At 42.4% G+C, this 26,197-nt stretch overlaps 1 protein-coding gene across 1 annotated transcript in view; it reads left to right on the plus strand.

The window, feature by feature from the left end:
• Positions 1–26,197, plus strand: part of LRRC28 (leucine rich repeat containing 28) — a 98,745-nt gene that overhangs the window by 41,496 nt on the left and 31,052 nt on the right. The window contains exon 6 of the mRNA XM_084641069.1: positions 20,751–20,957. Coding sequence (XP_084497195.1) covers positions 20,751–20,957 — 207 coding nt within the window. The remainder of the gene's footprint in view (positions 1–20,750; positions 20,958–26,197) is intronic.

Raw genomic sequence — 26,197 nt, forward strand, 5'->3', positions numbered from 1 at the left:
GTCTTTGTGTTACAAATTTTGTTGTAACTGGGTTATTATACCAAATCCATCCCCATAGTTTCTAGGCACCCAACAAAGTCACTTGCTGTTTTTTCTCTGCCTTTTACATGCTTCTGTTCCCCTTTTTTGGCTATTGGGCATTCTACCTGAGACTTACTCATTTTTCCTCCTCCTTGTATTCCTCCTGGATTCATACTGTTCCACTGATGTGAACCTTTCAAGGTGATTTTTGGAAGGTATATATTATTCTTTGTAATGTAAAGTACACATGCCTAGGTATGGAGTCTTGCCTGAGGAAGTGGCTTACCCTGTGGAGCTCCTATGTCCTTTTGGAGCAGAGCCCCTGCTTTGGAAAAGCTTAGCTTTCAACAGGGCAAAGGGCTTCCCCAGCTGTGGGCTAACCAAGGACTTAAGGAGCTAGGCTCCCTTCTACTTACTGTTGGGAGTAATGCAGGGCCACATTTTGCTTCCTGTCCCTCTTTGGTTCCATTATCTTTGACCCGTTGGGTTATTGCAGGCCTCAGCTCTCCAATGCCCAAGAGTCTTGCTCCTGTGGAGCTTTCCCTCGCCCCCTCCCCTCCCCCCATCTGTGAGGAGTGTGTTTTGAAGACGTATTGGGACAATGTTACTGAGATGTTAATCTGAGGGTTTCAGAACTCACCAGAATGAGGACTGTTGAAGCCCCAGATGGCCCTGAGTAGGTTTGCTGGATGCTGATGTATTTTTAACATTGAAACATTTAATTTAAATATTAATTTAAGCTCATTTAATTTAGCATTGAAATACATTGCTCTTCAGCATCTCAAACTTGGTTTTCTGCACTGGATCTCACCAAGATGTTTCCAGTAAACATTGTTTGGGGTCTTTCAGAAAAGTTGTTTATGTAGTGCAGATATGGCAAAAAGGAAGAATTTTCAAACTATGTTGAACACCCTTTTTCTGTATCCCATATCCATAAAATGGCATGGCTGAATAACCTCACACATGATTTAAAAAAACAACTATCTGCCAGCCACGGACAACACAAGGCAAATTCTAAACTGTGTGAGTGCTTTAAATTGAGTACTTTAAAAAGGGAAGAGGGCCAAAGGACTCTTATCAGGTTTATAGCGGGAAGCAAGACTCGTTCTTAAATGTGGACAAGCTACCACCACATCCTAAAGAACTCCTTACAGAATAATAGTACATATAATACTTTTGAGAGAAACCTTGCACCTGAAGGGAAAAGTGATAAGTGATTTTTTTCCTGTGGCACATGGGAGGTAAGGCTGATAGATTTAAGCTACCCTGTCTCCACACTCCAGCCTTTCCCATCTTTACAGCTGCCACTGTGTAATGGAGGGTTTTTAGAAATCGACTGACCTTTGAGGATACTCCCAATGACACATTGAGCCAGAGGCCACAAGACAAGAGTGGGAAGTTAGTTATGCAGTGGTACATAATTTTAAAGAACATTGAGTTGTCATTGCTGCTTTGATCAATTCTCGAGCATACTTTGATAACAATCAGATAAAGAGCTCCAGGCAGTGCCATCAAAACAATGCATTGTTTCTTTTATTTTGAAAAATGTATTTCTACACAGACTGTTTTAAAAAAAAAAATATATTCTGCTCGTGAGAATTGATGAGACTTGGCACACAGACCTAAATAATGAAGCTCAAATGGGATTGTTTTTCACATACTGATCAGAATATTGTGAATTTGCTTTTGAAAGTCATGGGAAGTACTTGCTTATAACTGTGTCAAAGACAGAAATATAACTATCAGTGGTGCCAGAAGGGGTATTTGAATTGAAAACTGTAATTGCTCCCTTAGCTTTTCTTTTTACCAATGAGAACGCTGTGTATCCCTGTGTTGGTCACATCAGGAAAAAGTTTCCTTATGTTTTCTTGGTCACTCTTGTTCCTATCCAGCTGGATATGTGTGATCTGGAAAAACAGTTAAACAGGAATTAAAAGCTACATAACTGATATTTTAATTTGTTCTAGTTTTGCTTTGTTTGAGCAGTTGTGGTGGTGATTTATTTGTATAATTCTATATAAATTTTCAAATCAAAGTTACCACAGTTTATTTGCATAGGTTCTTTGATTTCCAGGTGTGTTGTGAGAAAAGAAACGGTAACTGTTTATAAATTGTTTCAGATGATTTGATTACTAAATATAGTTGTGCTGGTAACAGGTTTTTTTGGCATTCTGGGTGGAGCTGGTAGTGATGTCTATTGTTAAAGTAGCCTAACACTTTCCATTATAAGCCCCTATTTTCAGTTACTTATAATTTTGCCAAACTAATTAGTTGATCTGCACATTTTCATGCTTCCACTCTGCCTCAGGATGAAGTTTTTTGGAAAGTTTCAGAAAAAGTTAGGGGGGGAAAAACCATTTTTGCCAGTATAAGCGTTTTCCATTAATTTCTTTAAAAATACTTAACACCTCCATGTTTGGAGCAAGAACTTAAAATTTGGCAAGGGGATAGCCTGCATACTAGTGAGGTACCTTGTACTATCTCCATGAAAATGCCCTGAATTTTGACTGAGTTATAAACCTCTGCAAATCAGCATTTGATCATGCTCTGTAAAGATTGCTGCTAAAATCACTGAACATTCCATTGTGTGATGGGATATGTACCCCACAATGGCCAGTTCACACACTAGGCTGCACCTGGAGGGAGAACCAAGCATAACTGAGACTACAAACGGGAAGTTGAGAGCAGGAGAGTCTGCAGTCACTCTCTGAGAATAGAGAGGCTGTGAGAAGGAAGCCTGGGGCAGAGGGAGAGTTAGCCCTGGGGTCCTTGGTTGAGCAGAGAAGGCTGGCAAGCTGTCAAGAGAGACAACAGCCACTGAGAGTGGAGCAGGCTCCAGTGGTAAACCTTGATCGAAGGGCAGGATTTGGACATTGGTTTGTGTTCATATACTTCTATCTTGGGATGTTTGTTAGGTGATTCCAGGGCAGGGCCTTGAGGATATGTCTACACTACGATAAAAACCCTAGCACTGAGTCTCAGAGCTCAGGTCAGTAGATTTGAGCTCACAGGACACTGGTGCAGGGGTATAAAATTGCAGTGTAGACATTTGGTCTTGGGCTGGAGCCCAGGCTCTGAGGCCCTTCCCCCTCGTGTGGTCTCAGAACCTGGGCTCCAGGCCAATTTCAAACATTTGCATTGCGATTTGATCGCTCTGCACCCGAGCCCTGTGAGCCTGAGTCAGCTGACCCAGGCCAGCCATGGCCATGCTGCAGCTCTCTTATTGCAGTGTAGACATGCCCTCTCTTGCCTTTTCCTCCACAGCTTCTCTAGGCTCACCCTTCTCTCAGGGCCAGGACTCTCAGGGTGTGTCCACTCCTGCAGTTGGAAGTGAGCCTTCCAGCTCAGGTAGACAGACTCACGCTAACTGGGTTTAAGCTAGCATGCTAAAAATAGGGTTGTGGATGTCAGAGACTTGGGATGGCCATTTGATCTCAGACCCAGGAGGGTCAGGTGAGCTTGAGAGTCCCAGCTGCCATCAGAGCCACAATGTCCATGTTAGCACACTAGCTCAAGCCCTGCTAGTGCGAGTCTCTTTGCCCAGGCTGGGAGGCTCGCTCCTAGCTGCTGTGTAGATGTACTCAGGCAGGCCCCGGTAGAAAGAAGCCCAGGGAAGCTGCAGCAAGTAGTCCAAAGGAGCAGGCCTTGGCTGTTGATGATAGGGTCTCTCTGCTGGAACCCTATATAGTGAGAGAGCCCAGGTTCCTCTATTAACCACTACCAAAGAGCCGTGAGCCCAAAGAAGGGCACAAGGATGACAGAGATGCCTGAGAATAGAGTGTGAGGCCTTGTTATAAGGGTATTGGACTGTTTATTTGTAGGACTTTGTTACCCCAGAAGGAGTGGAGTAAATTCTGATTTGGTCAGAAGGCTGAGTTATGGGAAGAGGCAAACCACCAAAAGACCAGAGCAGCCATTGGCAGGAAGTTCCAGACAGTGAGAGAGACACTATACCATGCCTGGCCACAAGCAGGTGTGCTAGCAGTAGGTGAACTTTCACACGTTTCTGCTGAGCATGCCTGGACCCATAGAACTACTTACATAGCAAATGCACTGGGCGTGTTCCCAGGCCTCTCTGAGCCTCCTGTGTGCCCAGAGCCTGCACCCTGAATCCCCTCCCGGACCACGCACCCCCTCCCACATCCCAGCCCTCTGCTCCAGCCCTGAGCCCCCTCCTGCACCCAGAATCCCTCCTGGAGCCTGCATTCCAGCCCTGCACCCCTTCCCGCAACCAAATTCCCTCTAGGAGCCTGTCCCCCTCCCACACCCCAGCCCTGAGCCCCTCCTGCACCTAAACTCCCTCCTGGAGCCTGCACCCCGAAACCCCTTGCACACCGCAACTCCCTACCCCAGCCCTGATCTCCCTCCTGGAGTCTGCACCCCAAATTCCCTCCTTTGCCCAAACCCCTGCCCTAGCTTGGAATCCCCTCCTGCATGCTGAACTCCTCTACCCCAGCCCGGAGCCCCATCCTATACCCCAAACCCTACATCCCCGGCCCTAGCCCGGAGCCCTCACCCTCACCACACCCTAACCCCCTGCCTCAGCCCCAGCCCAGAGCAGCCTTCTGTACCCTGAACCCCTCATTTCTGGCCCCATCCTGGAGCCTGCATCCCTAGCCCAGAGCCTGGAGCCCCCTCCTGGACCCCAAATTCCCTCCCAGAGCCTGCAGCCCCTCCACATCCTGCCCCAGTCCTGAACCCCCTCCTGCACCCAAATTCCCTCCAGGAGCCCGCACTGCCTTCCACACCCCAGCCCTGAGCCCCCTCCTGCACCCTGAACCGCTCATTTCTGGCCCCACCCCGGAGCCCGCATCCCCAGCTGGAGCCCTCATCCCACTCCCGGACCCCAACCCCTGCCCCAGCCCAGTGAAAATGAGTGAGGGTGGGGGGAGAGCAAGCGACAGAGGGAGGGGGATGGAGTGAGAAGGGGCCGGGCCTCAGGGAAGGGTGGGCAATGGTGTTCAGTTTTGTGCCATTAAAAAGTTGGCAACCCTAATGCACATGGAAGCTGAATTAAGGTTGCACAAGTACATTTAAATCTGGCACTTCTGAACTATCTGAAAGATTACCTCTCTCCTCATGCCATACTGCCACAGCAGAGGCCACCAAGATGGATGCTTCTTGTTATAAAAGAGGGAGGACAGCTGGCATGGCATCCTCTGTGAGGGCTCTGAAATTCTGCAACGTGCTCTCCCATCCATGTCCAAAATAGCCCACATACTGAGATTTTTGTGGCTTGCTGAGGGTATACTTCCAATATTATGTACAAGTAGGTTGCTGGCTAGCTGATTGAGTTTCTGTGGAACTGATTTTAATGCTGCTGAGATTTAACTTAATTATATTTGCTGTCTAGTTGTTTATATTAGAGGGCCTAGAGCCTTGGATAGGTATCTATTATTACAAACCTAAATAAATAAAAGTAACTTTTGAGATTTTTGCAACTTGAGTATTCTAGATTTTTGTATGTAATATTTACTAAGCTACTGTAGTCTTGTTAGGTTTCAGAGTTTTGTTTTTATCTCTTGAGTCTTTTTCTCCTCCTGAGAGCACAGAAAACATTCCTCTTTGGAGCTGATGCCCATGTTCTTGCATGTGGTGGCTGGCAACAGTCAAGTTCTGAGTAACATACCTAGGGGCTAAAACAAGGCAGTTTGCGCGTGCAAATATGGAGAGACACACACACATACACCTTACACGTACACCTTAGTTTTAGGAAGGGAGGAGTTTGATTGCTGTTTTGCCTTTCCATTTGAATACTAGGTCTTACAAAAATAAATTATTGATGGGGATATGCTTTCTAACCTCTAATCCAGTGGTGCCTGACATAAGGTCACCTTTTCCAGTAGCTTCTGGAGAACAACTGGATTTTAACACGTCAGCATATAGGTTGTCTGCCAACGCAAAATAATGCCATTGGCGAAAGTAAAAGTCAGAGTCTGATTGCCTGATTCCAAACCTTTTTATGTATTTCATATATGTGTTTACACCAGAAGTCCATGGACAAGGTAATCATCTTATTTTAAGGCAGGCTTACAAGAAACAACTGAGAGAACAATTTAGAGGGCTAGTTAGATTAAATACATTGTGTGGAAAAACGTATGTTAAATACAAGCTAAATATGTTTGTCTCGCAGTGCCCTCTGATGGTGATGAGTTTCCATTTAAGCCTGATCTTAGAAAGAATGTTTCTTGGTGGTGCATGCAAGATCAAACCTAAAGAAGGAACTAGCAATAGAAACATCCCTGCTGAGCTAGGGCATTAATATAGAGTGCAGAGTACTGGTGTAATGTGGTTGTATTTGTTGGTCCTGCTTAGGTGGGCCACTGCATGCTCTGCCTTCTGGGTGGCCTTTAAGATTGGCCACTAGGTGAACGCATTGCAGTAGACCAGTCTAGAAGTGACAAATGAAGGGTTCACAGTTGCTAGTTCTGTGTCGGGTGTAGCTGGCATTAGCATAATTGTTTATATTGTGATGCCTATATCTTGGTACAGGAAAAAGAAAGAAATGTACTTTTTTTTAAATGAAAGTTTAAAATATGCACATTTTAAAATGCAGCAAAAATTTTGAAAACATCCTGAAATTTTGGGAGTCTGACATTTCATGCCTGTGACTTTTTGAAGTTTGAGCAGTTTTTCTTTTGGGGAGAGGGAGGCGTTCTGGATTTGTTTTTATGAGAGGAAGTACATACAGGGTAAGGCTATTAATTGTGTGGCACTGTGACGTTAACAGTCTCCTTCATGCTACTTGATCTGTCAGCAAACAAAAACAGTCCATGCGTGTGACAAATCGGTGGTGATGGAGAATGGCTCATTTTGATATTTTTTGGGGGGATTTCATAGCAGATGCTCTTCACGATGTTATGAAATGACTTTTCAGTCCCTTAAAACTGTTACATAACATCCTCCCCCCCAAAAAAAAGAAAAAAAAAACTGGACAAAGCTGAACTCTTTAGAGAGACCTCCTTAGATGCCAAGACCCCAATCTTGCAAATGTGCATGGGACTATCTGTATGTGTAAATTTAAGCTTTTGTTTAAGTGTTTGCAGAATTGATACCCATGCTTAAAGTCAGTGTTTTGTTTTTATTTAAGTTGTGTTTGTTTATAGGGTGGGGGATGGTGGTTGCTATTTATATATATTTAGAGAGCAAGGTGTGGGGTAGTTTTTTTTCCCCCCTAGAGTTTTAGAGAACCTCACTTTGAACAGAGATCAAGCATGAATAGTTTCAGAGCAAAACATAATTATTTTGTAAAGTTGTAAGTGTATGAAACTGGAGGAGAAATTAAGGTCAGATCTCTAATAGGAATGCTTTGACAGTGTAGGTATACCAATATATTGCACTTGTAAAGCACTCCTAGTGCGGAGGCAGCTTATACTGGCAAAACTGCGCTTTTGTCGGCATAGCTTATTCTACCCCCCCAAGCAAAAAAAGCTATTCTTGCAAAAATGAAGTTTTGCTGGTACAACTGCATCTATACTAGGGGCTTTTGCTGACACTGCTGTCAGTCACAGATCACACCCCTGACCAAGACAACTACACCGGCAAAATTTTGTACTGTAGATCTGGCCTTAATATATGGTTGCAAACTTTCTGTCTCCTAGCCAAAATTAAATGATAGCTAACAAATCTCTAGAGATTGTTTGGCCACTATGTTTGGAAGAAAAATAATACTTACACTTTTTCTCTTAACAATATATGGAGATTCTTAGGTACGCTTATAAAATCTATTCCTAAGTTAAGAGCATAATATATTTTTAATTATAATATCTTTCTTAATAAACTACATTTGTTTCAAGAAACTGCTGGCTGAATGGAACTAAGTGACCTGCGCTCCCATGTGTGGCTTATGTGCTTGAATGAAGATCAGGCCTGGAGCCCTAGTTTCTTTCCATGTTATTTCATAGTACTGTATTTCTTAAGAGCTGAATGATATGAGCTCATTTATAGAACCCTTTAGTCTCGAAAAATAAAACTGATCCATGAAGCCACTTGGGTCTTTTCAGTTGTTTCTTGCAAGCTTGCCTTAAATTAGGATGATTAGCTTGACCAATGTGCGGTTGGTTTTTATGTGTGCATTTGGCAAATGAAATTTACCAGTAGGCCATAATTACTCAGGAAACTTGAAAAACAAAGTTATTCTATCTGTAGAACCCGAACAAAAACAAGTAATATAGAAATCATAACACTCACCCCAAAGTTGGTGGTCTTAATGCAAAAGAACTTTGACTTTTTCAGTTACATGTATTGCTGAGAGGATTTTTTTAAAAAAAAATCACTGAATTATTGGCATCCTTTTTCAACTAATCTATTAAGTGAATTTAAAGCAAAATAGGCATTTCATGCCATGAAAACTAAGTGAAAAACCCTTCAAAACAAATGTGTAAAACTGTAGGCATTAAGTGGTGACTTTCTTCATTGCATGCATCACAAACGTGGAGTTGGATACCTGTGTTCATGTTTCTTTCTTTTATTAACATTAAGGGCCATGGCCATGTCTGCATTGAATTAACAATTCTTACTTGGAATCATTAACACACAGCATGTTTAAGCAGTGTATTCCAGTTAGTAATTGTATTGTGTATCTTTAATGTGTGAGTTTTGTGGACTATGACTACCCATTTATGTGCTTGGAGGAATGCAATTCCAAATGACTGAAAAGGGGGCAATTGCTAGTAAAATAGAAAGACTTTCTGGCCTAATTTTCAGAGATGCTGAGCAGCAGCAGCTCCCATTGATTTCAACAAGAGTTGTGATTGCTCTCTGCCCCTCCAAAAATCAGGCCATATTATCCTAAATGCATTGTCTTGGGCCAGCTACCTTCCTCTTGATGGTTCATCTTAATTTCAAATACTCACTTAGGAAGCTCTGCAGCTTTACTGCTGTTTTGTTCACAAGGAATGTTTCCTTTGGCCAAATCTCATATCTGAAGTTACTGTGGTGCTTACTGAGAGTTAAGGAACTCTCTTCTTCCAGTTTATCCAGTGAAAGAAGGTGCAACAAGAGAAGAGTTCAGTTTTCACCTTGTGTGTTGATTTAGAGTCCTAGTTATGAAAAGAAAATGTCCTCTAACAGTATTTTAAAATCAGCCTGGTGACCCCACTAGTATTACACTCTGCTTCTGAGCAGAAGAGCGTTTTTTGAATTGCCACTCCACAGGTCTCATGGTTGAGATTTGATGTGGAGGCAACATTCTTCCTCCAGGGAAGTGTGAAAATCTGCCACTCTTTGCATATCCAATAGTAACATGCATAGGCATAACCTTGCTTGACCAGGAGAATAGTTTTCTTTCATTAAAAAATGAAAAGCCAACCGTTATGACGTGTGGTGTTAGTGGGTTGCATTTTGTACCTTTCTTCAAATCTAGAGAAAAGGAGAAAACAAATCTTTCTGCTCCGATCTGGATGCATCATGAGTTATGACAGTCATAATAGATGGGTCTTTGCTTGGAATAATTAGAAGTCTAAAGTAATTTGGGGGATCCTACCCTGATGCTATTTGTCACAGAGACCAAGAAGCAGAGGTTTTTCTTTTTAAAGGAAAAGGTGCTCCAGACCAAACAAGATAAAAAATAAATAAAATTAACCTTCCCCAATATGGGGACAAAAGAATAGCAAGAAAATTAGCATAAATATTTGGCCCAGAAGTGCTATGAGGTTTACTAATCAGGTCTGGCTTAAGGTCCTCACTCCAAAGCGTTGTGGGCCAGCCTCACTTTCTCCTGAGGGTTCCTGCTCATTTCCTTGTTTCCCGTCTCAGGTTCTTGGTGATTTACCAGTTTGCTGCACCTGTGATGTAATCAAGGATGGGCTAGTTGACTAGCTAGCTGTAGCCAGGCAACCACCAGTTCCCACATCAGCTTGTTATATTTGCCTATTAGGTTTTTTTTTTTTAAGCACTGGTCTATATGGGTGATATTCAAACCAATGCAGTTCCTCAGTGTATGTGGGCTGCACAGGTATATTATGGGGATTATATGAGGTAAACTCATATACCAGTTCATCTACCCTGGAGATATGCATTGGTAGGGTTGCCAGGTGTCTGGTTTTCAACTGGAACGCCTGGTCGAAAAGGGACCCTGGTGGCGGTGCTGACTGGGCCGTTAAAAGTCAGGTCAGTGGTGCTGCGGGGTTAAGGTGGGCTAGTTCCTACCTGTCCTGGCTCTGCGCTGCACCCCGGAAGTGGCCAGCAGGTCTGGCTCCTAGGCGAGGGGGCCACGGGGAACTGTGGCCAATGGGAGCTGGAGGGGCAGTGCCTGCGGGCCAGAGTGGTGCACGGAGACCCTTGCCCCCCCCGCCGAGGAGCCGGACCTGCAGGCCGTTTCCGGGGTGCAGCATGGTGCCAGGACAGGTAGGGACTAGCCTGTCTTAGCCCCGCTGTGCCACTGAGTGGGATTCGCCCAAGGTAAGCCTGTGCCCTTGTCCCAGCCCGGAACCCCCACCTGCACCCAAACCCCTCATCCCTGGCCCCACCCCTGAGCCGCACCCCCACACCAGAGCCTTCACTCCCTCCTGTACCTCAACCCACAGCCCCCTCCAACACTCTGAATTCCTCAGTCCCAGTCTGGAGCCCACTCCTGCACCCCAAACCCTTCATCCCTGGCCCTTCCTCAGAGCCCATACCCCCAGCCGGAGTCCTCACCCCCTCCCGCACCCAACCCCCATGCCCCAGCCCAGTGAAAGTGAGCGAGGGTGGGGGAGAGCGAGCCACTGAGGGAGGGGGAAAGTCATGAGTGGGGACGGGGCCTCAGGGAAGAGGTGGGACAGGGGCAGGGCCTCAGGGAAGGGCAGGGCTAGGGTGTTCGGTTTTGTGCCATTAGAAAGTTGGCAGCCCTATGCATTGGTAGAGATAAACTGATACCAATATTTCCTTGTGTGGGGAGTCTCTTAATTCTGGGGGATAAACAGAGAGAGAGAAAACACTGCCTCAGTACAGAAGAAAGAAAACAAAATAATTTACTGTCTTTCACACTCCATGTCATACTCCCATTCATACCACTCAGGAATATTCAGTGCAGGAAATAATTCCTTCTTGGGAAAGACAACACCAAAAATACTCCAGTTTCTTAAAGTGGCAGGCTACCCTGAGAACAAGAAGATTTCCTAGTGTAACCATAACGTCTATTAGGCCCTGCTCAGGATTAGGGTCCTTATTGTACTAGGGAGTATACAAGCACAAAATAAAAACAGTCCCTGCCCTTAAAAGCTGACTGATGGTGAATGTCATGGATTTGAGTAACCTGTGTTCCTAAATGGCCCCTCCCGCGCACTCTCCCACTTCTTTCTCTGGGAAAGGATTATTGCAGGATTAGGCTCTTAGATTGAGAGCTCTACAGACAAACACTTTGGTGTGCATTGCTTACCATGCCATGAACTGTCCCATTTTTAGATTCACTGAGGTTGTGTGTTCTTAAATTACTTGCTGAATTAGGGGCAGTGTGTGTAGCACTTGCTGTTGCGAAGTCTGACTGACCTAGTGAGTCGACAGTGGGGCAGTTCACTGTAGTGAGCACTACATACAGTAAAAAGTGATTGTGGGATTGCAGCTTCAATGGGAGTACTTATCTACTTAAGGTTAAGTATGTGCTCAAGGGATTTTGCCTTAAGGACTAGCTTTTTCTCACCTTATTCATGTATAGTCTCACTCTGTTCAGTATTCTGCTACCTTCCATGGGAAGGTGAACGTGATTTGATTTTAAGTTAGATGTGATGTACAAGGACACTGACAAGTGCGTGAGGGTGGAAAAGAGATGGGGGAAATATACATAGTATAAGGTAGCCTGTTTTTGTAGTGTGTATATAATTGTCTGCTTTATTTGGGATTTTGTTTTCTATTCTTTATTTCTAACTCTGAAACATGTTTGTTAATGTGGCACAGGCACACAACTAAGTGCTGAAAAGAGGGGTGAAAGAGTGGGCTGTGAGAAGGGGTTTGAAGGTGGTATTATCATGCACATGCTAAATAGTAATTCATATGAGACAAACCTGTCCATAAAAATATCTGATCTCTTCCAATTTCTTTTGCCAAAGTTTTTCAGGGAAATAGGAGTGTAAGTATCATTTTAAAATGATATACACATTTACAGAGATTCTGCCTTAAAGTGCTTCTATGCTCTCTGCTTTGGTGTTCAGCTCAAAACGTTGCTATAAGGACAATTGTCCATGAAGTAGTTTCTATGGCCGTGTTTCTGAAATGCGGCCACCGTGATCACATGCAGCCACCAGGGGCTTTTCTTGCAGCCACAGCCTCCTGGGCTGTGATGGGGCCGGGGGACAAAGTAGTGGCCCCTCCCTGTTGCTCCTGGATGCCACCGCCTTGATGTTGGTTGCTGGGGCTGCCATCAGGGGTTGGGTCCTGTCCCCCCCTCTGGAGACATCTGGGTCACAATGCCGGAGAAGCAGGCAGTCAGTGAGTTCCTCACCTTCCCAGAGGCAGTTGGGCTCATGCTTTGGGCTTCAGCCCTGGGTTGGTGGGGTGGCGGGCTCCGTCTGCACAACTTCGGGCTCTGTCCCCAGGCCCTGTTCCCCAGCCATGGGGCTTCAGGCTCCAGCCCCCTGTTGCCTCACCTGGCCCTCCATTCAGGGCTTAATTTGTCCCCAGGCTTGCCAGGGCTTAATAATTGATATTAACAAACATAGAAGTATCACTTTTCACAACAGACTTACTAGCTAGCAGTAAATAAATTACAATGATTTGGATGTGTATATGTGCATATTTATTTGTTTTTCCTAAAGCTCATTAAAGTATTTTAGGAAAAAGTATGAGAACAGAATACCAAAATATTTGTCCTGAGAACCCTTGGTATCACAACTTGTACTTATCCTCTATAGCAGTGGTTCCCAAAATTTTTCCGCTGCTTGTGCAGGGAAAGCCCCTGGCGGGCCAGGCCGGTTGTTTACAGTACTTCCCTCAGCAGCCAGTACTTCCCTTGGCCCGCACCGCTTCTATCAGCCCCCATTGGCCTGGAGCAGCAAACCGCGGCCACTGGGAGCCGCGATCAGCCGAACCTGCGGTCTCGGCAGGTAAACAAACCGGCCTGGCCCACCAGGGGCTTTCCCTGCACAAGCAGCGGAACAAGTTTGGGAACCACTGCTCTATAGTATCTCTCTCTCTCTCTCTTTTTTTTTTTTTAAACTAGTGATGCCACAAATGTTAAGTTATGTAGCAAAAATGGAGAATAAGGTCATTTTATCGTGAGTCTCTTACAGACGAGAAACGTGAAACTTTTTAAACTCTGTAACATCAGTGATAAAATGTAAATGTGATTCTTTTCCCCCCCGTTTTTTCCCCTCAAATCTAATTATACCATCTCTCATTAGTGGTCAAACTCTGCCTATTTGAAGGTGGCATAGAACTGTCATAAGTGCCAATTTGTGCTAGAAAAGTTTAAATATTTAAAAATGGCAAAATGTGATCTGCTGGATAGGCCATTAAATGTGATATGTAAAGGTATATAATATTGGCTTAACCCAGAAGCAACCCATGGTAGGGACACAGGGTCATGTACCCCCCCAGCACCCCGATTTGCTGCTTGGCTTGTATTGAGTATGCTCACATGGAATGAGCATGTTCAATAACCTCTGCTAAAGTTATTGCCCTCTCTGCCCTCTCCCCCAACCCCCACTCCCAATATTGGCAGGTACGGGTCATCTCTGCTATAACCAGCTAAAAGCTGTTTTTAAATTCCTTTTGAGTCAGTCCAGGTCTGATGTAAATGAAGTTCCTAGTTATTTGAACTTGTATACATAATTCTGCATTTTACATGGAGCATAAAGCTGGTAATGGTGATAACCAAATGGGAACAACTAATAAAGTTTAAACAGCTGTTCTGTATTGTAGTGTTGTTTGCTGTAAGATAACAAATGTCCCCATAGTGCCATGATAAGGAAGTGCATCTTATATTCACATTGGCGAAGGCTGGCAGGAAATTTTTCAGACACAAAATTCACACAATACGTTCACTGGTAGCACCTTCTACATATCTAAGATTGAGTTCTAGATTCCTTCTTAGAGTACCTCCCTTTGCAGTTACTTGTAATGTTCTCAAATTCCTTTTGGATGAAACTTTGGTCCAGGGCAACCATAGAAAGATGAAATAATTCTGAAGGTTTAAGCAAAATTGTATGAGTCACTTCTGAATTATGCAGGTATGCGGACGTCATCCCTATTGTGGTTCAAGGAACTACTTGTCTTTGGCAAAACTTGTAAACTCCCACAAGATGGATAACTCCAGTTTATTTCTTTTAAATCACGGAAATTAAATGCTAGAAACTAGCGTTAATGTTACTTGAATAAGCAATAAAGTGTTCAGTTTGAGGGGTGGGAGAGGTGGTGCAAACTCTATTCCTATATGTAATTGTGAAAATTCAGAGTAATACTATCTCAGGGATATAACAGTTTTTCCAAATAACTTTTAATTTTGGAAATTTCTGGGGAGTGTTCATAAGGGCTTGATTTCTCATTTTTAAGATTACACCAATACTCATTTTAGAATTTTTTTTATATCAAAAGATGCATAAACCTATGTTGGTGGTTTTTCTTTTGGTAACATAATCCCGATTGGTTACAGCTTTTTCCCCCTTTATCCTTTAGAAGGATGTATATGGCTGAGTAGTTGGTCTGAGAAACCACAGTAATCAGGATCTTGTTAATTAAGGAAGTTATGAAAACTACTTTCCAAGGATGGAAAGAGAGAGGGAAAAGTGAATTTAATTACAGTGAGCACTGGCAGTTTTAGAACCCATTAGGTGCAAACTATCAACATGTATGTGTGCGCCACTGTGAAGTCAAATCTAGAGACATAGGAAAGACTAAGGCCTTGTCTACACTACACAGTTTTGTCAGGAAAAGTCAGCTTTTGTTGACAAAACAGTGGAGGTATACACACCGAAATGCTCCTCCCGCCGATGTAACTCCCCTGCTATGCCGACATCTTTAAACCACCTCAGTGAGAGGTGTAGGGCTTATGTCAGTGTAGTTAGGGCGATGCAGTGTTTGTGTAGACTCTGCATTCCTTACATTGGATGTTGGCTGTTATTACAGCAGTGAAATTGACAAGAAAGCTGGGCAGCTCTACCCAGCTGCCCCCCACTCTCCTAGAGAACTGGGTGGCTGGACCCTGCTCCTAGCTGGGAGCTGACACAAGAAGCCTGGGTGGCTGGACCCCACTTCCAGGTCGGAGCCTGTGGGGAAGTCGGGCTTCTGGCAGGGAGCTACCAGCGGGGCTGAGAGACTGGGCTCTCAGTTTCCACATTGCCCTTCTAAGGCTATGTCTACACTAGCACTTTTGTCAACAAAACTTTTGTTGGTCAGAGTTGTGAAGAAAACACCCCTGACCAACATAACTTTCACCGACAAAAGCACCGGTGTAGACTCTCCCACCAACATAGTTACTGCTGCTGGTTGGGAGGTGGCTTATTTACAGTAGGACCTCAGAGTTACGAACACCAAAGTTACGAACTGACTGGTCAACCACACACCTCATTTGGAATTGAAAGTACGCAGTCAGGCAGCAGCAGTGAGAGCGGGGGGGAAAAAAAAGGAAAACACAGTACAGTACCTTGTTAAACATAAGCCACTATATTAAAAAAAAGGAAAGTTTAAAAAAAAATTGACCATATAAGGAAACTTTCTGTGCTTGTTTCATGTAAATTAAGATGGTTAAAAGCAGCATTTTCCTTCTGCATAGTAAAGTTTCAAAGCTGTATTAAGTCACTGTTCAGTTGTATACTTTTGAAAGAACAACCATAATGTTTTGTTCAGAGTTATGAACATCTCAGAGTTACGAACAACCTCCATTCCCGAGGTGTTCGTAACTCTGAGGTTCCTACTGTATGCTGGCGGGAGAGCGCTCTCCCACCAGCATAGAGTGGCTACACAAGAGACCTTACAGCGGTTCAGGTAATTGGTCCTGCTTTGAGCAGGGGGTTGGACTAGTAGACCTCCTGAGGTCCCTTCCAACCCTGATATTCTATGATTCAGCTGTGCCGCTGCAAGGTCCGTACTGTAGACATAGCCTTAGAAAACTGTTTTTAGTGGCAGAGGGAAAGGTTAGTGCATGAATATAGTCAAGCCTGTTACAGACTGCATGTGGTCAGTGGTTTGGCTGAATGTAGGTGGCTCACTTCCTGTCACTGTTTGAAAGTATAGGGCTTTGTTTGTGTGTATGTCATGAGTAGAGAGCTGTTAAAAATGAGACTGTTCTTCTTATGTTGTTTTTGTGCACCTATTCAGCAGTTGCTGTGCTTTAGTAATTCATTTTCAGTGTGTAGTTCAGGTATTGAAAAGCAATTGAGCACTGTTAGCATCAAAATGAGTAACGAAAAGGTTTTGAAGAGTACTGTTACTTTGACATAGAAACTGTTCCTGCTGACAGCATTATTTTATAAAGAGATGCTGTCAAGTATTTTACTGGGATCCATTGTCCCCTCTTTACTACACATAACTGTAGAATTGTTTTCACAGGGAGGGGAATATAGACTGTTTTTCTCTTAATCTTTAAGGTTTAACATGTATTTTAAATTTAATATTGTCACAGAACAATTTGAAAAACACAAAGCCCAATATAACTTTTATTACAACTTTTTACTTTTCTCTTGTTTAAGTACCCTCTTAGAATCTTGAAAATGGCATTTTTCTTTACCGGTTTGTCTTTTTACCTATTTGATTTCTCCCTCCTTTCTTCCCCATTGTGTCTAACAGAGCTTGAAATTAACATAGGTTTTTTTGTTTACTTGCTAAGGTCCAAGCATCATAGAAAATGCCAGCAGAGCTCTGGGAATAGTTAATTTTCTAGCTGCTGCTGCTGCAGAGGGAGTATAAGGACCCAACGGATTCTTGTTTAACAGAAATAGTACTACTTTGATTGTAATTTCAAAAAACTCTGTGACAGAGCAGTAGTTTTTATTTTATTTCTTTTAATCCCCTTTCACCATAGTTGTATTTAATCCTGAAAAAAACCTGTCTGCCATCTTCATGGAGGAAAGATGACTGCATTCAGAAGTGGGTGAAGTAATCTCTCTGTGCACAAAACCCAGTTCTGCAAGGGGCTGAGTACTTCTTGCCATAAGAGTTGACGGCACTGATCACCTTTCATGGAAGCAATCAAGACCCTAAAGGATCAGACCTATAGTCTGGAAAGATTATGGCATGCTTTCATAGAATCATCATAGAATATCAGGGTTGGAAGGGACCTCAGGAGGTAATCTAGTCCAACCCCCTGCTCAAAGCAGGACCAATCCCCAACTAAATCATCCCAGCCAGGGCTTTATCAAACCTGACCTTAACCTCAAAGGAAGGAGATTCCACCACCTCCCTAGGTAACCCATTCCAGTGCTTGACCACCTTCCTAGTGAAAAAGTTTTTCCTAATATCCAACCTAAACCTCCCCCACTGCAACTTGAGACCATTACTCAGTGTTCTGTCATCTGCTACCACTGAGAACAGTCTAGCTCTATCCTCTTTTTGGAACCCCAATTCAGGTAGCTGAAAGCACCTATCAAATCCCGCCTCATTCTTCTCTTCTGCAGACTAAATAATCCCAGTTCCCTCATCCTTGCCTCATAAATCATGTGGTCTAGCCCCCTAATCATTTTTGTTGCCCTCCACTGGACTCTTTCCAATTTTTCCACATCCTTCTCGTAGTGTAGGGCCCCGGACTGGACACACTACTCCAGATGAGGCCTCACCAATTCCGAATAGAGGGGAATGATCATGTCCCTCGATCCGCTGGCAGTGTTCCTACTTATACAGCCCAAAATGCCATTAGCCTTCTTGGCAACAAGGGCACACTGTTGACTCATATCCAGCTTCTCAGCCACTGTAACCCTTAGGTCCTTTTCTGCCAAAGTGCTGCCTCGCCACTCGGTCCCTAGTCTGTAGCAGCGCATAGGATTCTTCCGTCCTAAGTGCAGGACTCTGCACTTGTCCTTGTTGAACCTCATCAGATTTCTTTTGGCCCAATCCTCTAATTTGTCTAGGTCCCTCTGTATCCTATCCCTACCCTCCAACATATCTACCACTCCGCCCAGTTTAATGTCATCTGTGAACTTGCTGAGGGTGAAATCCACGCCATCCTCCAGATCATTTATGAAGATATTGAACAAAACAGGCCCCAGGACCGACCCTTGGGGCATTCTGCTTGATACTGGCTGCCAACTGGACGTGGACCCATTGATCACTACCTGTTGAGCCCGATGATCTAGCCAGCTTTCTATCCACCTTATAATCCATTCATCCAGCCCATACTACATTAACTTGCTGGCAAGAATACTGTGGGAGATACAAGCTTTGCTAAAGTCAAGGAATAACACGTCCACTGCTTTCCCCTCATCCACAGAGCCAGTTATCTCCTCATAGAAAGCAATTAGGTTAGTCAGGCATGACTAACCTAATTGGAATCTTTGGATGAAAAGAATTATATAAATTAACAGGGTTATTTCCCCCGCCCCCAATCAGTCTCTTTAATCTGCTTCTTAATGTGTATCTCACCATCAGTGTTCCCAGAATAGAAAGTTGGGTAGCAATCCTGCAAATCCTAATCCCAGAAACAGTCCTGTTGGAGTCAATGATTCTACTTGTGTGAAAATGGGTTGCAGATTTTGTTAAGAATGTTTGCTACCCACAAAAACAATTATGGAACATTATTTGAAACATAAAATAAAGAGTTCTTGAAATCTTCAATGTGCAAATGTTTGCAACATTCTTCAAGTTAAAGTTTTTTTTAAATAGAAGTAATTATAAACTTGTATTTACAAACTGTGCATTCAGAAAAGTGAGTAAAGGCATGTCTAGACTTGGGAAATAGATTGCACTGTAAAACATGTTAGTTAACATGTATTAGCAGATTATTAAACACAGTCTGTTTTCCCAGTCTAGCCTAGTCCTTCCAGGCTGCAGAACAAAGAGTGCTAATGACCAGTAGTTCTTTTTAAGCACATTTGGTGTTGATATTTGGTAGAGTTACTTGAAACGTTATGTACATATGTGTATGAAACCCAACATAAGTGAAAACGGTGGGAGAATCTGTTTAAGGAGACTATCAGTGTTTTAGAGTAGCAGCCGTGATAGTCTGTATTCGCAAAAAGAAAAGGAGTACTTGTGGCACCTTAGAGACTAACAAATTTATTTGAGCATAAGCTTTCGTGAGCTACAGCTCACTTCATTGGATGCATTCAGTGTTTTATCATCAGATGTTACAAAAGTTCATATTAACTTATATTCGTATGTAACATTTTCACTAACAGCATTACAACTATGTATTTTATTTTATGAATTCATAATTTCCACTCACTGTCCTGATTTTGGTTTTCGTCCAATCATTTGTTTATACCTATATTTATAGTAACAAAGGCAGTTCCACAAGAAAATACAGATGACTGCCTACTAGTATAAGTATTCATATAATAAAATTCTGCTGTATTTTTTCAGAGATACTTACGCAAACTACAATTTCTATATTAGTTGTAAAAAAATAATGTAAAATGCATTATGTGCTTATGTCCATAGTATCCATAGGTAATTATGCATAAAATTAATGGGGAAAACAAAAATAATACACATTTTAAAAAAATTTATAACTCAGCATAAAAAGTCAGAAAATGGGATCACATTGTTTTTGTATGTGTGTGCATGCAAATCTACAGATAACTACATTAATTGAGTTTTACTTTCAAGCACATAATGATGAAAGTAATAGACAGTTTTTGTGTGTAAATATGAAGTGTTTGATGTCTGGTGGCTGCAGTTTTTTCATATTGATTACCATATTTAACCAGATATATGAAATTTGATATCTTTCTTATTTAAATTTACCTTACACAAACTTTTTTTTCCATATATTTAAACATGTTGCCCAGCTGGTACCTGCTCCCCAAGATAAGGATTTGAGGGGAAAATGGTAACCAGGGAGTTTCAAAGTAAAAGAAATGAAGGGCTCAGTTCTGAGCCAGAGTTCTTATATCATAACGCACAGATATGTAGCATGGTGCTCTTGGCAATACCAAAACATGACAACTGATGAGCTTAAACCTGCTTTATTTGTTTTTAATTGGTTTCCATACAGTTATTTTGGCAAGAAAAAGGGAACTATGTGAATGCAGCAGATCTGAATACACTTGAAATAATAGGAAAACTATTCTCCCAGAATTTATCATTCATAGTAACATCAAAGTCAATCTCCAAAACTTTGCTGAACATTTGTAGTTTTGTCTTTTTAAATGTAATTACAAGTCAGTGAAATTTAATTACTTAAAATTGTGTAGCTTGGACCATATTTTTAATATAAAATCCAGAGAAGTCTGTATAGAACTTCAGTTACAAATTAAGTGGTTTGGAGGGCTGTTTTTTCTAAATAGGTTTAGATGACTCCAGTTTGCCTTACCCTTATCTTGTGCAAACATAAAATGTGATGATATCTTAATGTTTAAACAATTGTTAATGATATATTATTAAGTTGTTACAAATACATTTTGGAGGGAATTTGCAGTAAATGATAGTTGTCAAATTCTGGTATTGGTGAAGAAACCAAGGAGTGGTAGAAGACTAGTGGTGGTTTAGGGATGCTGGCCTGGCAGAAGGATGGAGTTGGCTAACAAATTAAGTAGAGGCTGCCATGTTCATTTAAATATCTAAAGTTTTTCTGTGAGCTGTATTTCAGTTTGTATTTTTTGTCCTATTGTTGTGGAAATACAGTGATTAATGCCATGTCTGAATATTTGATGTTTTGATTGTAGAAGTTGGAGACCTGAGGGAGCTGCAGACCTTGGACATTTCAACCAATCGTTTGATAGCTTTACCTGAAAGGCTACATATGTGCCTTTCTCTGCAGTACCTGAGTGCTGATGGGAATTATCTGTGGTGTGTCCCCCGCCACCTCTGCCAACTCCCTAGCCTCAACGAGCTGTCCATGGCTGGAAACTGTCTTGCATTTCTGCCACTTGGTGAGTGACTGCCTTCCTTAGACAGCAGGGGGAAGATAGAAAAGAAAACAAGCATTGTAAAAGCCTCATTCTAACAAGTAGTGCTTTTGATCCATGATGTTTTATGCACAACCTCTGAATTATGGAAGCTAACACAGTGATCTGATTCTTGGGAAACTTGTTAGTAAATGGAAAAACAAATTAACTGTCTTAAGATTGTGGTTTCATGCCTGTTCAAAATGTTAGGACAGAGCAGTTCAGCTTTTTATATTTTAGCCGACTTACAAAGCAGAAGAACACTTTATAGACTAAACTAGTCTCATGCATAAATGTAGTATGGGGCGATCTGAATCCCATTGCTTTTTGTAATGGCTTATCTCGAACAGCTAGATCTAAAATTACCACTGAATCCTCATTTAGAGGTTTAAACTTGTCATGAAAACCCAGTAACTGTAAAAGCTTCATAGCACTAGAAATGTCAGCACTGCATATCTACATATCAAGAAATGTCAGTATTACATATCTACATATCCTAAATTTTGATGTGTCCCCAGCATAGCATCTATTTTGATGATGTTGTACATGGGGACACACCAGGATAGCTGCAGGAGCCAAGGAGGCGAAACTACAGGTGTGTGGCCTCGTGTTATGGGGAGTGGTCTATACGTTCATGCAGACATCCTGCCTGACAAAGGTCTCTGCAGACAGTCTCATTCTCCCCTGTGTAGATTATTTTTACTTTTAGTGGGCTCTGTAAGGGCCCATCTCTGCTAGAAATGAGCACATACTAGTGCTGCTTTTTCATGTGTTTCAAGTTTGGTCTCTGGAAACAAGAAAAAAGCAATCAGATTTGGTCCACTGTGTGTGAATACAGTTACGTTAACCCACACTAAAAAATTAATAAAAACTGAGGTTGCTAAAAGTGATGATTGTTTCTCAATGAATTACATGATACAGATTGAAGATACATGGCACTGACTATTTAGAATATGGAAAGGTATGTATTCTTGGAGTTTTAAGGAGCTCTTTTCAGCATTACAGCTTGATAAGTATTATATTCAGGGACACCACGTCTCTGAAATAGAGATGTCATAGGAATGGTGTAGAAATACCCTGTCGACCACATGGCATTATGAGTCAAAGAAAATAAACCCTATGATACATCAGTCAAATCCTGCTGTGCTAACTAACAAGCAAAATAACTCTTCCATCAACCAAATATTCCTCCTTCTATAAGAACTTCTTCAGAAAAGAGAGAGGTGAGATTTTTTTTGTTTTGTTTTTAAGCTTTGGAGAAACAAAATGCTGTTTAAGTTGAAATGTGGAACCCTACTGGGGTCAAATTGTGTACCTTTTAAATTCAGATGTTTTCCTTATTTGTTTAATGCTTTATCTGTGAGAAAGCAATACCTTGGATCAGCCACAGATCTGTATAATGTTTGTTTCTTTAGTTAAAAAGAAGGAGGTAAGCCCCTTAGAAAATGACACACCTTGCTTTTGCTTTATATTTAAGCTCAAATTCAAAACATAGTCTGTTTTAAAAGGAACCTTTAAAATAATGGGAAACATCAAAGACGGTCAGTTGACCTTGCTCAGTAATTCTTAACAACAGGAACTCACTGTGGAACATTTGGAGATAATTTGCTATCTGTGCATGTGGAATTGAATACTAAATCCTGGAGTTAAGAGGAAAAAGCAGCACAGAATAAATAGAAATGTTTAATTCCATCCTAAAGAATCAGAAGATTTCCAAATGGTGAAGATGTGGTGAAATACAGTGGAAAAGAGGATTGCCTCACTGAAAACAAAAAAATTATTTCTGCCATTTTAGGAAAAACTTCCATATGTGTGTCAGTATACTACATGCTTGTTGAAATATTTCAAGTTTACAGGCACAATTTGGGGGGGGGGGGCGTGTTTGGTGTTTGTTTTTTGTTTGTTTGTTTGTTTTTTCAGCTCTCATATCTGGTGGCTGTGTTCTGCGTGCATCCTTGCAGCCTACTTCAGTTGCACATTTTATGACATCGAACATGGTGCTTATCGAACATGGTGTGGATATAAGTGCCTCAGAAATACATGAAAGCGAAAGGGAATGATTAATACATTTTAAAAGTAAGGTCTCAACATAACATTTGTATGGAAACCTGAATGGTGACTGTTGACCTGCATGGGCATTTCATGATGCTGAATACCCAGACTCCTCAGAGTTTGACTCTAGCATGAGTTACTTGCACAACTTGAAATCATGAATAAAGGCCCGTAATTCTCTTTCCTTAAACCCTTTCCTTATGGATTTTTATATAAGGTAGCCAGTGCTGCATAACCCGCGGACATTTTGAATGATATACTCTTAAAAATTTAGATACAGCATAAAATCTGCATCTTTAATCATTTCACAACTGGACAATATACAGTGGGTGTTACTAAGCATCCTTTTATATGAATGTTTAAAAAATACCTGATTTTAAGATTTCCTTAATTAAAACTGAGTGGTATAAGCTACTTAAATTATAGAAATAAAATTTATTTTCACTGTCATCTTTGACCTGCTTAGTTTAGACTACTTGAACCATCTGTCCTTTTGTTTTTGTTGGGACACCACATAGTAGACAGCATGTAAAGGCCTGGTAATAATCTCAGCATGTGGAGTTAGTCGTGATCAGTGATACTCATTTTGATTCTTAGAACATAAGAACTGCCATATTGGGTCAGACCAAAGGTCAGTGTAGCTCAGTATCCCGTCTTCTGACGGTGGCTAATGCCAGATGCCCCAGAGGAAATGAACAGAACTGGTAATCAAGTGATCCATTCCCAGCTTCTGGCAAACAGAAGCTAGGGAAACCATCCCTGCCCATCCAGACTAATGGTCATTGATGGACCTACCCTCCATGAACTTATCTAGTTCTTTTTTGAACTCTGTTACAATCTTGGCCTTCATAATATCCTCTAGCAAGGAGTTCCACAGGTTGACTGTGCATTGTGTGGAAAAAATACTTTTTTGTTTGTTTTAAACCTGCTGCCTATTAATTTCATTTGGTGACCCCTAGTTCTTGTGTTATGAGAAGGAATAAATAACGCTTCCTTATTTACTTTCTCCACACCAGTCATGATTTTATAGACCTGTATCATAATCCCCCCTTAGTCATCTCTTTTCCAAGATGAAAAGTCCCAGTTTTATTAATCTCTCCTCATATGGCAGCCGTTCCATACCACTGATCATTTTTGTTGCCCTTTTCTGAATCTTTTCCAATTCCAATATATCTTTTTTGAGATGGGGTGACCACATCTGCACGTAGTATTCAAGATGTGGGCATACCATGGATTTATATAGAGGCAATATGATGTTTTCTGTCTTATTATCTATCCCTTTCTTAATTATTCCCAACATTCTGTTCGTTTTTTTGACTACTGCAGCTGCACATTGAGTAAATGTTTTCAGAGAACTATCCACAATTACCACTCTTTCTTGAGTGGTAACAGCTAATTTAGACCCCATCATTTTATATGTATAGTTGGGATTATGTTTTCCAATGTGCATTACTTTGCATTATCAACATTGAATTTCATCTGCCATTTTGTTTCCTAGTCACCCAGTTTTGAGAGATCCTTTTGTAGCTCTTCGTAGTCTGCTTGGGACTGGAATATCTTGAATAGAATCATAGGACTGGAAGGGACCTTGAGAGGTCATCTAGTCCAGTCCCCTACACTCATGGCAGGACTAAGTATTATCTAGACTAGGGGTGGGCAAACTTTTTGGCCCGAGGGCCACATCGGGGTGTGAAACTGTATGGAGGGCCGGGTAGGGAAGTCTGTGCCCCTCAAGCAGCCTGGCCCCCACCCCCTATCCACTCCCTGACTGCCCCCCTAAGAACCCCCGACCCATCCAACTCCCCTGCTCCTTGTCCCCTGACCGCGCCCTCCCGGGACCCCCGCTCCAACCCCCCCCCCCGGGATCCCACCCCCTACACAACCCCCTCTGCTCCCTGTCTCCTGACTGCCCCCCAGCCCCTATCCAGCACCACCCTCCACCTCCTGACAGGCCCCCGGGACTCCCACACCCTATTCAACCTCCCTGACCCAGAACCTCCGCCCCATCCAACCGCTCCCTGTCTCCTGACTGCCCCCCAGAACCCTCTACCCTACCCCCCCACCGCCGCATGCGCCGCGGCCACCCCGTTACGCTCGCTGCCTGCGCGGCGGCATAGCTGCAGGGGAGTGGGGGACAACAGGGGAGGGGTTGGGGACTAGCCTCCCCAGTCAGGAGCTCAAGGGCTGGGCAGGATGGTCCCACGGGCCCGATGTGGCCTGCAGGCCGTAGTTTGCCCACCTCTGATCTAGACCATTCCTGACAGGTGTTTGTCTAACCTGCTCTTAAAAATCTCCAATGATGAAGATTCCGCAACCTCCCTTGGCAATTTATTCCAGTGCTTAACCACCCCGACAGTTAGGAATTTTTTCCTAATGTTCAACCTAAACCTCCCTTGCTGCAATTTAAGCCCATTGCTTCTTGTCCTATCCTCAGAGATTAAGAAGAACAATTTTTCTTCCTTCTCCTTGTAACAACCTTTTATGTACTTGAACCCTGTTATGTCCTCCCTCAGTCTTCTCTTCTCTAAACTAAACAAACTCAATTTTTTTCAATCTTCACTCATAGGTCATGTTTTCTAGACCTTTAATAATTTTTGTTACTCTTCTCTGGACTTTCTCCAATTTGTCCACATCTTTCCTGAAATGTGGCGCCCAGAACTGGACACAATACTCTAGTTGAGGCCTAATCAGCACAGAGTAGAGTGGAAGAATTACTTACCGTGTCTTGCTTACAACACTCCTACTAATGCATCTCAGAAGGATGTTTGCTTTTTTTGCAACAGTGTTACACTGTTGACTCATAGTTAGCTTATGGTCCACTATGACCCCCAGATTCCTTTCCTCAGTACTCTTTCCTGTGCAGTCATTTCCCGTTTTGTTTGTGTGCAACGGATTATTCCTTCCTAAATGAAGTACTTTGCATTTGTCCTTATTGAATTTCATCCTATTTACTTCAGACCATTTCTCCAGTTCAGATCATTTTGAATTTTAATCTTATCATCTAAAGCACTTGCAACCCCTCCCAGCTTGGTATCGTCCGCAAACTTTATAAGTATACGCTCTATACCATTATCTAAATAATTGAAGAGTAGTTTTGTATCGTCTGCAAATTTTGCCACCTCACTGTTTACTCCTTTTTTCAGATCATTTATGAATATGTTGAATAGGACTGG

The sequence above is a fragment of the Lepidochelys olivacea genome (genome assembly GCF_965140295.1).
Source record: "Lepidochelys olivacea isolate rLepOli2 genome assembly, chromosome: 10".
Classification (NCBI taxonomy): domain Eukaryota; kingdom Metazoa; phylum Chordata; order Testudines; family Cheloniidae; genus Lepidochelys; species Lepidochelys olivacea.